At 41.6% G+C, this 14,089-nt stretch overlaps 1 protein-coding gene across 2 annotated transcripts in view; it reads right to left on the bottom strand.

Annotated features, from left to right (window-relative positions):
• Nucleotides 1-10,908, bottom strand: part of wcy (wacky) — a 44,798-nt gene extending 33,890 nt beyond the window's left edge. For both annotated transcript variants that reach the window (XM_065231497.1, XM_065231498.1), the window contains exons 1-2: nt 10,197-10,908; nt 9,889-9,913 (exon numbers count right to left, since the gene is read on the bottom strand). In XM_065231497.1, coding sequence (XP_065087569.1) covers nt 9,889-9,913; nt 10,197-10,240 — 69 coding nt within the window. In that variant the 5' untranslated portion in view covers nt 10,241-10,908. The remainder of the gene's footprint in view (nt 1-9,888; nt 9,914-10,196) is intronic.
• Between the last annotated feature and the right edge of the window lie 3,181 nt (nt 10,909-14,089).

Genomic DNA, 14,089 nt, shown 5'->3' with positions numbered 1-14,089 from the left:
CTCGTACGTAACAGCGAAGAGTTTCAAAACAAACGCAAGTCATCTACACTGGGTTGAAGCGATACTCCTTGCGTGTGATGGTAAATGATAAAAACAGACACTGATCCTGTGCATGGCGTACATCGACTACAAGAACGCGTACGACTCAGTACCTTCTCAAGGTACTGTAGTTGTACAATGTGGACGGTGGAGTCATCAGGCTTATGCAGCACGTAATGGGAATGTGGCGTACATCTCTCCACGTTATTGATGGAGCAGTGCTGTTACGGTCCAGAATTCTCAGCATAAGAAGGGGGATTTTCCAAGGCGATACCTTTAGTCCGCTGTGGTTCTGCCTTCCCATGAATCGTGGAGGAAGAAGCACAAATGTTACCCACACCTTCTACATGGACGACTTGAAGCTGTTTGCGGAAACAGTGGAGAAGCTGCACCGACTCTTGCAACTTGTAGCGGTGTTCAGTAATGCCATCCGGAGGGAGTTTGGAGTCGATAAATGTCGAACAATCAATATCCGTCGGGGTCAAGTAATGGATACTGGTAGTTTCCGCACCAACGAACAGGAGGAGATTTAGAATATGGTTGACGGCGAAACCTACAATGATCAAGAAGGAGCTGCAGCAAAAGTTCTTGTATCGAATCAATCGTGAGGTCGTTCCTGTCGGCCGGCAACAAGATAAAACCGATAAACACTTTTGCCGTGCCCCTGTTGACCTACATCTTTGGGGTGATAAAGTGGACCTAAACAGACTTGGAGGTGATAGAACGAGCGTACGAGTGGCGTTCACTAAGCATCACATGCATCACCCAAGGTCGACCGTCGAGAGAGTCACCTTGCCACGTAATGAAGGAGGAAGAGGCATCACTGATATTCAAGCGCTATATGCTTCCCAGATTCAGCAGTTGCGGAGCAACTTCGCAGAAAGCCAGAACCGTCACGAAGTATACCGTACTGTTTGTGAGGCAGACCACGGGTTCAGCGCCCTGCATCTGGCGTAGGAAGACTACCAGTTGAATTGCGACCTAAAAACTGTCGCATCGTGCAAGGAGCTGCATGGGACGCATCCCCACAAGTTGGAACAAGCGCATGTCGACAAAGTGGCATCGAATTCGGGGTTGGTGCAAGGTGAACTCTTCTCAGAGAATGAAGGTTCATGGTAGCCATCCAGGATCGGATTATTGCGACGAAGAACTACCGTAGATACATATTGCACGAAGAAGTAGCAGACCGGTATAGAAAGTGCAATGCAGGTGAGACCAAGGGGCAAGACAGCTGTACTAAGACTAAATATATTTGCTGCGAATAAATTTGAGTTGCTCATATTTACTCAAAAACTGAGTACAAAAACTGATACTGATTTTGTCCAGGCCAGGGGCCTGTTTTGCTTTCTAGGGATTGATGATCTTCGAAGTTTTTCGTGATGTGGTGGTGTGATTTCCAGGCCAATTTGGGCTGTTCATAAACTACGTAGACAGTTGGGAGGGGGGTGATTGACAATTATCCACGGCCCATACAAATTTCAAAATTTTTGTATGGACAATTGTCTACGCAGGGGGGGGGGGTCAAGAATCCCAAAAATCTGTCTACGTAGTTTATGAACAGCCTCTTAAAGAAGTTGAAATTTGACCTAATATTATTTTAGCTCATGAAAATTAATACTCAACCTCCCAAAATCGATCCAAGAGGCTTCTTGTTCTGTGGAATTAGTTTCTGGCATGAGGAAACTCAACATTACTAATTTATTTATAATTGAGGTTTACAGTGACCAGCAACATTACATTTACAAGCTTCCATAATGGAAGATCGATATAAATCTCCGGAAAATTTTTCGCTGGAAAAAGTCAGAGTAATGGTCAACTGTCACAAGAAACTTCCGTTGTTTTCTGATTGTGATCAGAAACCGGTTAAATTTTCATCGCCTGCTGCTGTCACAATAGATTAGTTTTGGCCAACTTCACAGTTGATTCTATTCCGACACCTACATGAGCGATCGTCGAAGGGATGCAGGGATTCCTTCATCTCTTTTTTGTCATGCTACTTAGAATTGTTCAGAATCCTCCATTTGGGATGACTGTTGTCCTCCTTGAGATTGTCTGGAATCTCCCTGGAATTGTACGGAATCCTTTCTGGGATTGTTTGGGATCCTCTCTGGACTGTCATGAATGCCCCTAAATTTTTACTGAAATCGTCTTTATGACTGCCCAAAATCCCTGTTGGGTTTGTCCGAAGTCCCCTTTGATATTGTCAGGAAGCCGTACTGAGAGTGTATGCAATCTTTGTTGATAATAATTGTCTGGAATCACCCCTAGGCTAGAGTCGGTGTATAATGAGTCACGCCAAGAGTGAAGCCAAGTCTACCTATTGAACTGTCAAACCGGCTACCTATCGTGCAAAGTAAACAAGCATTACGATGCTATGAAAGGTCCACGAAAGGTATTGCAATATTAAATATTAAATATAACCGAAGAGATGATCATATACACGCAGTGAGCATTACATTTGTCATGCGATACGTTTTGTAATGATCAGTAATGACAATTTCTACTATTTTTCCTTAAGATAATTCCACAAAATCACTGATATAATGATATACTACAGCCGTTATTTTTTTTCCTCGCTAGAAGTCATTTGAAGTTGATGCAGAAGTCCTCTGTTGCCAAGTTAAAAGAAAGGGAATCTTTCGAAAACCATGATGCGAGTTCAACTGTTTTTCTTTTGGCGTGACTCATTATACACCGACTCTACCCTAGGCTAGTTCAGAGTCCCTCCGTCATAAATCCCCTTTTCGATTGACTGGAATCCTTCCAGAGATTCTCCGAAGTCTTAGAGATTGCCCTGAATCCTTGTTGTGATGGTCCATCAGAATCCGTATTCAAGGTTGCAAAGGCTCATTTCAACTAAAACAATGTTTTTCTAAATTATGAAATAATTAGATGCCATGATCAAATTTTGAATTGGTAGGATACAAGAAGCGGTTGCAAAGAATGTGTTTGACATATTAAACCTGTCTATTTCACTTCATGAGAGTCACAATCAGCGATTTTTCACAAACTCACTCACTCACTCACTCAGCGATCAGCAAATCGCTGATTGTGACTCATAGAAAGCAAAATTTACAGGTTTTATGTTTCCAACGCATACTTTGTAACCTCTTCTTGTAAGTTACAAGTAAAACATGCCATCATACCATCTTTTGGTTTTATTATTCCGAAAAACATTATTTTAGCTGAAATGAGTCTTTGCAACCTTGTCCGTATTACGTGGTTGCTAATGCTTCGCAGCGTGCTATACGAAAGTGCAATTGCCTTTCCATTGCCGAAATATCTTTTCGGTTAAGCTTTAGTTTGAAAGGGCACCGCTTAAAATGTTGAAATACGTATTACAAATTTATAAATGCAATTACGCCCCTTTGAAATGTTGCCGCTGAATTATCTTTGCTTGCAGCATTGGTCTCAACACAACAACCTGGTTGCTATGCGTAAATTTTGTTGAGCAATGCGAGTTACTCAGAGTTACTCAAAATTAACTCCGATTATACCCCTGCTCGAAAGCTGTCTTGCCCCAAGGGGGAGACATGTTGTTGCAGGTTGCCAAGCGTTGGCAGAAGTAGCGTATCTCGGTTGTCACAACGATGTCGCTAAGATTGTGCACCAACAACTTGCACTGGAGCACAACTTGGTGAACCAGTACGTACCGCACTACAAGTACCTACCAGTCCAGCGACTCTACGCTAATTGAGTCCCACAATCAGTCTATTCGAGCTATAATGGAGATCGCTACAGCTGCTGACGAGATGATAATCATTGGCGACGGTGGATTCCTGTATCCGGACCACAACCGTTCTACATTTCACTCTGGAGCTGTAAGCCTTTTGGATCATGGTTAACACGTGGTTCATGAGAACAATCGTAGCTTAGACCTTTGCTTCGTCACCGTTCAGGATACTGCTCCGCATTTGTCTATGGCTGTTTCTCCGTTGATAAAGACTGTTCCACACTATTCTCCTTTAGTTATTACACTTGAAGACAACCAAATTCTTGAGGTCATTCCCCCCTAGAAGTCTCCTACGATTTCCGAAATGCTGACCACAACAGCATCGGGGAACTTCTTTCGAATTTGGACTGGCACAGGATACTCGTCCCTACCGATGACAATGCAGCTGCCCAAACGCTCTCGCATATTTTGGCTTACGTCACTGAGCGACCTAAGTTCCTAAACAAGGTAATCATCATCCATGGCAAACAAGTGAACTCCGTATGTTAAAGTCTTCCAAAAGAGCCGCGCTAAGAAATTACACCAAGTACCACACCCTACAACTCAAGGACCATTGTGCGAGGATCAATCTTGCGTATCAACGAACCAGTCGCCAATGTTATCGGCGTTATCAACGAGATGTTCGATCTCACCCGAAAACTTTTTGGAATTATGTGAATGAGCAACGAAAGGAGTCTGGCCTTCCATCGACTATGGTACTGAACGGCGAAGAAGCTTCATCCCCTCAGGACATTTGCCGTCTGTTCTCAACCAAGTTTGCGATTGTATTCTCGGATGAGAATCTACCTGACGATCACGTGTCTCTAGCAGCAGCTATCAACATCGACCTCGCTATGATAACTAGAGCGGCTTCGCTACTGAAGTCTTTTTTTTTTTTTTTTTCCTCTGTTCGGGACCTAACACTACTGCGACCAGTAAATTGATCTATTGTAGTATATCCCGTGTCCTTAGTTTAGTGCATGTCTATTGTGATATGATGAAGTATTCGATTTTTTTACAGTTGCCACTCTTGCATTTATCGCAAGGATCCGACTCTAATTGTAAGGTCCCGCTATTTATATCCTTCAGAGTGTTGAAACACTCTCCAAAGGCGCGCCCCTTTGTCAGTCAAAATTGGATTCCTTAGCAACAAAATTAAGGTATGACACCGATAATGACCATGCATCAGAACCCTAGTCTTAACCACTTCAAACTAGGGAACAACGAAGAGAAAATTAGGAATCACATAGATGAAGACAACTAACTCATTTTTTTGCCTTGTTTCAAGATCATCCTCGGTAGACAAAGCCGAGTCTTGTCACTATCAACAAGGCATAAAAAGTAACAAGGACTAAGATGTGTTCCTTGTATTACTGAAAAATCCTGTTCCCCTAGTTTGAAGTAGTCAGGAACTAGGGAACAACGGATAGAAGATTAGGAATCACATAGATGAAGACAACTAACTCATTTTTTGCCTTGTTTCAAGATCATCCTTGGTAGACAAAGCCGAGTCTTGTCACTATCAACAAGGCATAAAAAGTAACAAGGACTAAGATGTGTTCCTTGGATTACTGAAAAATCCTGTTCCCCTAGTTTGAAGTAGTCGGGACTAGGAATCGGTGGTAGATCTTACATCCCGTAACGTACCACGAAAAGGTGATCTACCCACGTTACGGGGCAACTGATGTCTTCATTTAAGCCGGGACCTGTCGGAGTTCCTTCCGTCTTTCTCAAGCAACACATCGATAGCCTGGTGGTTCCTCTCTGCCTTCTGTAAGAAATGTCTGACAACTATCGCGGCATCACATCGTTGTGTGCCATATCTAAACTGTTCGAGTTGGTCGTTATGGAACCATTAGTCTCTCACTTCAAGCAGCACTTGAGCGAAGACCAGCATGGTTTCATGGCAGGGCGATCGACTACTTCCAAGCTTCTGTGTCTCACCTCGTACATTACGGAAAGTATGACAGACCCTATGCAAACAGATGTCATCTATACTGACCTATCAGCCGCCTGCGACAAGTTGAACCATCCTATAGCGATCGCCAAACTGGATGGGCTCGGTATAAACGGCAGTCTCCTACCTCCTGGAAGTTGCAATCGACGACTGCCGATCTCCTTCGTTCCCTGCCACTTCGGGTATTCCGCAAGGTAGCCACCTCGGCCCGTTGATATTTCTTGTGTATTTCGACGACGTCAATTTCGTCCTCGACGGTCCACGACTGTCGTTCGCAGACGACATGAAAATCTATCTCCGAATCCGAGCCATCGCTGACTGCCACCTTCTCCAACTCCGACTCAACGCTTTTGCTAACTGGTACTAACTGAGCCGCATTGTTGTAAATCCAATCAAATGTTCAGTAATCACGTTCTCACGGAAGAAACATCCAATTCCATTCAGTTATATCCTAAAAGGCGTTGACGTACATCGTGTGAATCACATTAAGGCTCTGGGAGTCAACTTAGATTGTCAACTCACATACCGCTAGCATATCTCGTACGTGATCGACAAGGCATCCAGAACGCTCGGCTTCATTTTCAGGATAGCTAAAAGTTTCACGGACATCTACTGTTTGAAGTCGCTTTACTGCTCCCTCGTCCCTGTATGGAATCCAAATTACCAAAACAGTGTACAAAGAGTAGAGTCCATTCAACGACGATTCATCTGGTTTGCCCTTCGACGATTGCCTTGGAAGGATCCTCATCGCCTTCCAAGCTACGAAAGTCGGTGCCAGTTAATTCACCTGGATCCTTTGTGGAGTCGAAGAGATACGACAATGGCCCTGTTTGTGGAAGACATTCTACAGGGCAGAATCGATTGTCTTTCTATTCTACAACAAATCGACGTTAACCACGAGCACTCCGTAACAACGCAATGCTGTGGATACCTTTTCGTCGTACAAACTATAGTTCGTATGGTGCTATCAATGGGCTACAAAGGGTTTTTAATCGTGTTGCTTCCTTATTTGATTTTCACTTGGCACGCGAGACGCTGCGTCAGAGATACCGTGATATATTTTTAAGAATTAGGAATTAAGTTGGACTACACGGCTTTTGTAGCTTGTTACTTCTTGACTATATTGTCTTTCCTAGTATTGCTTAATCCATCATTAGGACTAAACCCAGTCTGTTGATGTAGAAGCAAATAAACCAGGTACTGGAAAATAGTTGCATAAAGCTGTACTGGGATCGCGAGATCATTACGGATGTCCACATTCGTGCCAATCATCCTGAAATTGTGATCTACGACAAAAGGATGAAGCGGGTAACCGTCATCGATATCGCTAGGTACCGTTAGTTCGCAATGTTCAGTCAACGTTCCCGACCAAGATATTGAAGTACCACGATTTGGCGGAGGAGTTGAAGCAGATGTGGCACCTGTAGGATGTGCGTATAGTTTCGATGGTAATCTCAGCGACCGGAATTGTTCCCCGTACTCTTGAAGAGTTTGAACTACGAAGAGAACTGAACAGCCTTCAGAAAGCAATGATTCTTGGAACCTGTTGTATTGTCCGGTGGTTCCTGAATCATCATAACTGATCCGACTGAAGCAAACAAATTAGGATGTAGGTCAACTGACGAATGAGATCCACAGAGCCTAACCCCCTTGGAATAAAGCGAAGACAACAAATCAAGAAGACTGGCAACTCTCCCACTGTTGTGTTGTCTTCGAATAAAGCCAGCTCGGGGTAGGTTAAATTTAACAGCATTTTTGTTGAGTGCCAAAACTCTATAATTATAATAATACAAATTGAAACTTATAGCGAATTCGTTTATTATTCAGTTCCAACCTGGATCGGGTATCAAGATTGAGTCTGCTTGTTTTTTGACAAACGTCAGTTTGCTCGTTTGTTTTTAAAACCTAGCTCAGGTTGAGGTTCACACTGACAAAAAGTTCGGTTTCGCACTGGGTTGGAACTGGTGTTAACCCTGATAATAAACGAATTCGCTATTAGTTGAGATCATGCTAAGAGATCTACCATAAAGTGCCATAATTGTACGCGTCGCCAACTCCGCGCATTGTAATATTTTCTAAATTTATATTTTCCTCATACACTGAGCGATAGGTACACTAATACCAATCTTAATTCAAAATATCCTCATATTAAAAATTTGGTTTGTAATTTCAACAATGCTTATGTGCCCGAATTATGGCACTTCATGGTATTCCGCGTCCATTTCACTGCACACCAAACCGAAATTACAAATGCGCGTCAAACCCGCGAAAATCGCGTAATCCGCGTATTTGTAACAACCCTAATGGTTTCAATTTTGAACGTTAGATAACGTTAGGCATAGCTGCACTAATTAAGAAGGCAGGAGGCTGTTTTTGCGAATTTACGACATAAATGGAGATCAATTTCAACGTGAAAATCTATGCTGTTGCCCGCCAATGAAACGCGGTGCACTTCAACACAGAACCTTCAAAAGCTGCCTGGTCTTATAATTCGTGCTTGGTGGTCTCACAACTGGATCTCGAATGCTGAGCTCCACCGTATATCAAGAACAATATGTGAAAAGGGCATACAAGCTTTTTGTAAACAAACATTCTTATGCCCTTTTCTCGCCACGCATATGACACCAACGCAAACCAAAAACATCGCCGGATAGGGGAAGGTTTCCCCTTCCTGATGATGTTGTTAGTTTGCGTGGGCGACCCTCGGTTGGCGAGAAGAGGGTCTACAAAGGTTTGTTTACAAAAAGCTTGTATGCCCTTTTCACATGTGGCTCTTGATATGTCATCTGAAACCGACATAACAAACATTCTAGAACGTAAGTGGATTGTAATTCAGCGCAGGTCATCACAACAGAGGAAGATCCATGCAGGGGGCTGATGGCGATGGCATCACAACAATTAAAATAAGTTGGCAAAAATTTGACCTAGGCCCAGGTTAATGAGAAAGCAACCAGTCGTCCAGGATGGAGATCTTTCACGTTGGCCTTATGAGAGATTTTTTTATAAAGAATTCCTTAGAATTCATGTGAAAAGTGCGTTTAACTTTCTTCTTGAATTTTCTACCGAAAAGCTTATAAAACTGCACGAGATATATTTTGCCACTACAATCACTTTGGATTTTACTATGGTTATTAGAAGTTATTATCTGGAATCACTGAAGTACATATACGTCACGAAGTTTCATATAAATTGTTTTTCAAGAAAATGCACTGTTATGATTCAAGGTTGCATCAGAATTTTTACGTAAATTTCTTTAAAAAAATCTCTAGAAATGTTATTGCTTTAATTTGAAGTTATTTTTCTTGAATTCTTCATGCGAACTTTTCTTCAAAATAGAATCCTCGATAGAAACACATACAATTTGGAGAAAGTCATAACTTTACACAAGAACTACAACTACTGTGACTTCAAATAACTGAAAAATCACATTTATATGCGGGATTTGATGGCACTTCTTAGTGAATAAGTAATATAAGTAATTCAATAAAAACATACCGCATTTTGAGATGTCTATCGAACCATCATCAAGCAGCGAATTAATTGAACAATGAACTTTGTTTTTTTAAATTATTTCCCTGAAAACAGTGCACCATAATCGATCCATGGAACACCAATTTTACCCCTACATTATTGTTCGAATGCACTTTTCCAGTGGTACTGCTGCTGCTAACTGTAAATTTCCTCCTTTTCGATTTATTTACACTATTTTACACCGCGGCACGAAAAAATAGGCAGAAACAGAAAGTCCAACGATCCGAAAACAAGCAAGAAACATGATCGTCTCGTGATAGAAGAAAGAAACAATAAAACAAAACGTAGGCATATTACTAGACAGCTCGAGACTTGGGGGCGAGAATGTTTAGAAAGCCTCCCAAAATGATGGATCGCCCTCCTTCTCCAGCTGCGCGCGGTGGGGGATGTGAAGGAGGTGATGGGAAGTAAAATGTCGGAAGAATTAGACAAATTCAGCGACGGGATTAGCTTTTTCCCAGTATTAGAGTTGCAATCCCGGAAGGGCGAAATTTTACTATTTTCAATCAACTTCTGCTGGCGGAACGCAGGGGGAACACAACAGCAGTAGTGTAGTGGAAAAAAATCGATTGATTTGACCCCGGGTCCTTTCCGAGACGGGACGGAGGCGGACTGTTTATAATTGTGCGAATTGCCCTTTCATAATTACCTGATATTGATGGGATTGGTGGTACCTGTGAGGGAGAAGCAAACGGATAAAAACAAAAATTAGTCGCCACTCTTTCCCGATGATAATTAAGTAGAATCGAAAACGGCGAAGGCAAATTTCACCATCATGACATACAGAGAATAGAGAAAGAGAAAAATGAAGGCAAACTGCTTTCGCCCCGTTTTTTCCTCTTGATGTGGAGTGTCAAATTTGCCTTCGATTGTACCTCTGGGCGTCAAGAGAAATCTTCCCGATTCCGGAACGTTTTCTCGTCGACCGAAGAAGATAATTAGAAAATCAGAATTTACCCATCATTTACTAAACGCTGCGGTTTCCTGGCATGCATTACCATTTAATGCACACACTGAAAGGTTCCCGTTTCTTTTTCCTGCTTCTACTGCTTGCTGCCCCCAGTTGATACTCTTTTCTCAGTACGGCGGACCCTCGCTTCGAGAGGGCCCCTTGGGAAGAGGACACCTTTCTACCAAACACACGGATCGTCGGAAGCGATTGAATCGTCCGCGATCGAAAGCACTAGTCAGCACTTTGCCCACTAGTCCTTCTTATCAAAAAAATGAGCGTAGAAATAAAGTAGAAAACGCAAAAAATTGGGGTACAACAAAAATTGCAGCAGCCCCTCTTTTCTTCGTCGTCTTCTTCTCTCCTCTTGCTTCTGCTGTGTATGTGTGCGTACGCCTAGTTGTAGTAGAAGAGTAATGTTGGAGGAGCGAGCGACGAAAGGCTGCCCAGAAAAATTTTCTTTCTAGCTTTTCTCAAGTCCGATAGTGCGCTGTTGCTTCCGGTTCGACGGCACCAAACGAATCGGAAATGGCTCCAATCGGTTTCCCGGGGAAAAAAATTAACTTCCGCTGGCCGTTTCACGATTTCGGATCTCTTTTTTCGCGCACAGTCAAGTCTCGGAATCTCTAATACTTTTCAATACACTCTCGTCTTATTGCTACGCCGCCATCACTGCGATGTATCGAATACGCGAATGAAATAAAACTTCGCTCGGTTACTCTCCCATAATTTTCGTCGGCCACTTTGGTCGCCTATACGACGCGAAGGAGTGCAAGAGAAGAAGCGATGATGCTGTCGCTCTCTAGACGGGCGAAATTTGCGTGCCCGCGTTCGATGACAGGGCTGTCAAAATTGACAGCGCGCTAACGTCTGAATCAGATGGAATCGTTCGTCAAGTTCAAACGTCATCAGGAACAGTGGAACCCGTCGCAAACGGATAAACTGTATTTTCGTTGAAAAACCAAGGCAAAGAATTCTGATCAAAGAAATAATCATTAATAGAGATTTTCACGTTCGATATATCTCGCGTCACTTTTCAAATAGACCAATGTAACATATCCACCATTTTGAGAAAATCGAAGTTGAAGTTCGACAGATTATTATTTAAATTGCTTAGAAACAATACACGGTTAGAAATCTCCTTATACCTTTTGGCAAATTTCTATTGCTGATTATTCATAAAATGTATAAGTCAACTAATAAGCAGACGCCTTACAACCAGCTGGGTGGCATCCCTATCTTGTTTGCCTTGCCTTGAAAAGAGCTAACTTCGCTGCGGGCCCGCGAGTCGTGGGCCCCACTGACAGCTAATAATTTGTAAACAAATAGAAGATTCATGCCAGAATTTCAAAAAAGACGTGACTGATATTTTAGTTATTCTTAATATTTTTGCTTACATTTTGTGTTGATTTTCTACCACGAAGTCAACCATTTATATGGCATGAAAGGGAAAATAATTTCATTTGATAAAAATAAGACAATGCAGTCACGCCATTTTTGCAGTTCACACTTGAATTGTGACGTTTCAGATGTTGGTTTCAATAACATGGCGGCATATCACCCAGCTGCTTGCAACAAGTTAATGAAGATCATGTGTCAAATGAAATGTATAAGCGGTCACATATACCTTTTATGCATTCTTATAGAACATATGCGGTTCATCTTGTGGAATGTATAAGGCTGATGTTTTGGCAAAAATGTATAAGTGAAACACATGAATAAAATAATTGATTTTCGTTTCGTGTACATTTTGCAAAACCATTTTTAATGGAGTCAGTGAATAATAACATTGAAAATTCAGTAGAAACGATAAAATCACAATTTAACTTTGAATGTCATGCTACAACAAAGAAAAAACCACATAGGACGTTTTGACAAGTCACGTTGTACTTCGGACATGTTACATTGGACGATTTTTCTAAATGACATAATCAATGAGTGTTACATTGGACGTTTTGTCTACATGATACTAGATTCCCTTTCACAGATTTCAGAGTAGAGTATCTAACTTTAGGTTGGCCCCGCCTTTAGAAATTGAGCACCAATCATGTTAGGCAGTCCGAATGACCGAAGTAACAAACATGTACCCATCATTTCAAACTGTACATTGGACAATTTTTTACGTATGATTATCTTGAACAAAAGAAAGTAAATTTGGATGGATGTTTTTGTATCACATACAATGATAGAAGAGCAATAGTTTGTATCGCTTAACTCGATTTGTTTACATTTGTTACATTGGTCTATTTGAAAAGTGACGCGAGATATGTGAGAGCGTGTTAGTGAAAATCCGAGGAAAATAAATAACAAATCACTGTCAAACTCATTTTGACAGTTCTAGTTCCATACATTTTTAAGGTTAGTCAGAGGAAAATAATTATTAACATTGCACCCCCTAAAAATAAATACCACAGATAAACAGACATAACACTCGCAAATATTAATCGCGAGGTTCATCGAACAAGCATTTTACGGTCATCTTAAAAAGTATTGTAGTTGGTAGTACCGCCACCTGTGGCGCGCATAGTCAGTTACCTTGCGTTTGACGTTTACACACTACCGCCATCTGTTCAGCGTACTACCCAACACAGTGTACTCAACAGATGGCGGTAATGTTTTAGCAAAGAGGTTAAACAGTGAGATATATTCAATTTTTTATGTCTGTTTGTCTGTGTAAATACCATTAACCTCGCCATAAACGAACAATAACCCAAATTGGTGAACTTTTCCACAAATTGTTTGGATGATACCCCGAACACGTCGTTGAGCAAAATAACCATAACATTTTTATTAGGGCAGCGAAGCTCCCGAGTGCGCGTGCGTTAACCGTCACTATTTCTATTGGGAGATTTCAGTAAGAGCTCAGTGCAGATGTCGCCCCTGCATGATGATGATAATGCTGACAGGTAGCATATAAATTTCGTGAAAAGTAGCATTAAATCCTAATTTTGATCAAACCTGCGTGAAATCTTTCCAATATAACCTTCAAATTGAAGAGGAAAACGTTCTACCGATCAGACTGTTGTCTCTAAAAAAATAGTTATGGTTATTTTGCTTAACGACGTGTTCTGGTATAATCCTAACCATTTGTGGAATGGTTAAATCATTTGGGTTATCATTCGTTTATTTTAATTTTTTTTTTTATTAGGGGTGCATCTGTTACTTTTTCAGATGAACTTTCATATGATGTATTCATTTCATTTCACGACATCATCAATGCTGCATCGCAAATAAGTTGTAAACATTTGTGTTGTTTACAACTTATTTGCGATGCAGCATTGCTAAATTACGCAAAATAAAGTTGATTTACCATCTTGTCATCTCTTTGAAAACCATCTAGAACCATTTTTGAGAATAGTACGTGTTGAGTAAATGAAGTTCCGTTGCGTTTTCCATCCAAAATTGTGAGTATCAATATGTTTGCCTAAAAAAGATCAAAATGAACATTTATTAAATATTGGCACCGAGATTTGCACAACCCAGGCAACCATTTCAACATAAAAGCTTTCCGAAGTAAATTCATTTAATTTCCACCATTTCTATAACCTCTCCCTGTGAGTGCAAACTTGTTTTCTTTTTTTCTTTCTTTTATTTAACGTCGGTCTCTGTTCCGCAATCTAGTGCCAATAACCGACGGACATCGAATGCCAACCATTGACGGTAATCGAATGTGCAGGAAGGCAGCTTCTACATCTGCGTAGGATATCGCACCCATTCAACACACATACATGGGGCGGGACCAACTTCCCTTCCGAAGGAAGACGTGACCAGAGATTTTTATGCCTCAGAAAAATCCCACCGACCTCGGCTGGGATTGAACCCAGACCCATCGGGGTGTTAGAAAGCAGTCGCGCTTACCACTACACCACCGGCGCCGGCCGTGAGTGCAAACTTGTTTTGA

This window comes from Ochlerotatus camptorhynchus, unplaced genomic scaffold (genome assembly GCF_037179485.1).
Source record: "Ochlerotatus camptorhynchus isolate MF236.1 unplaced genomic scaffold, CSIRO-AGI_Acam_v1.1 ptg000357l, whole genome shotgun sequence".
Lineage (NCBI taxonomy): Eukaryota > Metazoa > Arthropoda > Insecta > Diptera > Culicidae > Ochlerotatus > Ochlerotatus camptorhynchus.
This window is presented reverse-complemented; position numbering and strand designations above follow the sequence as displayed.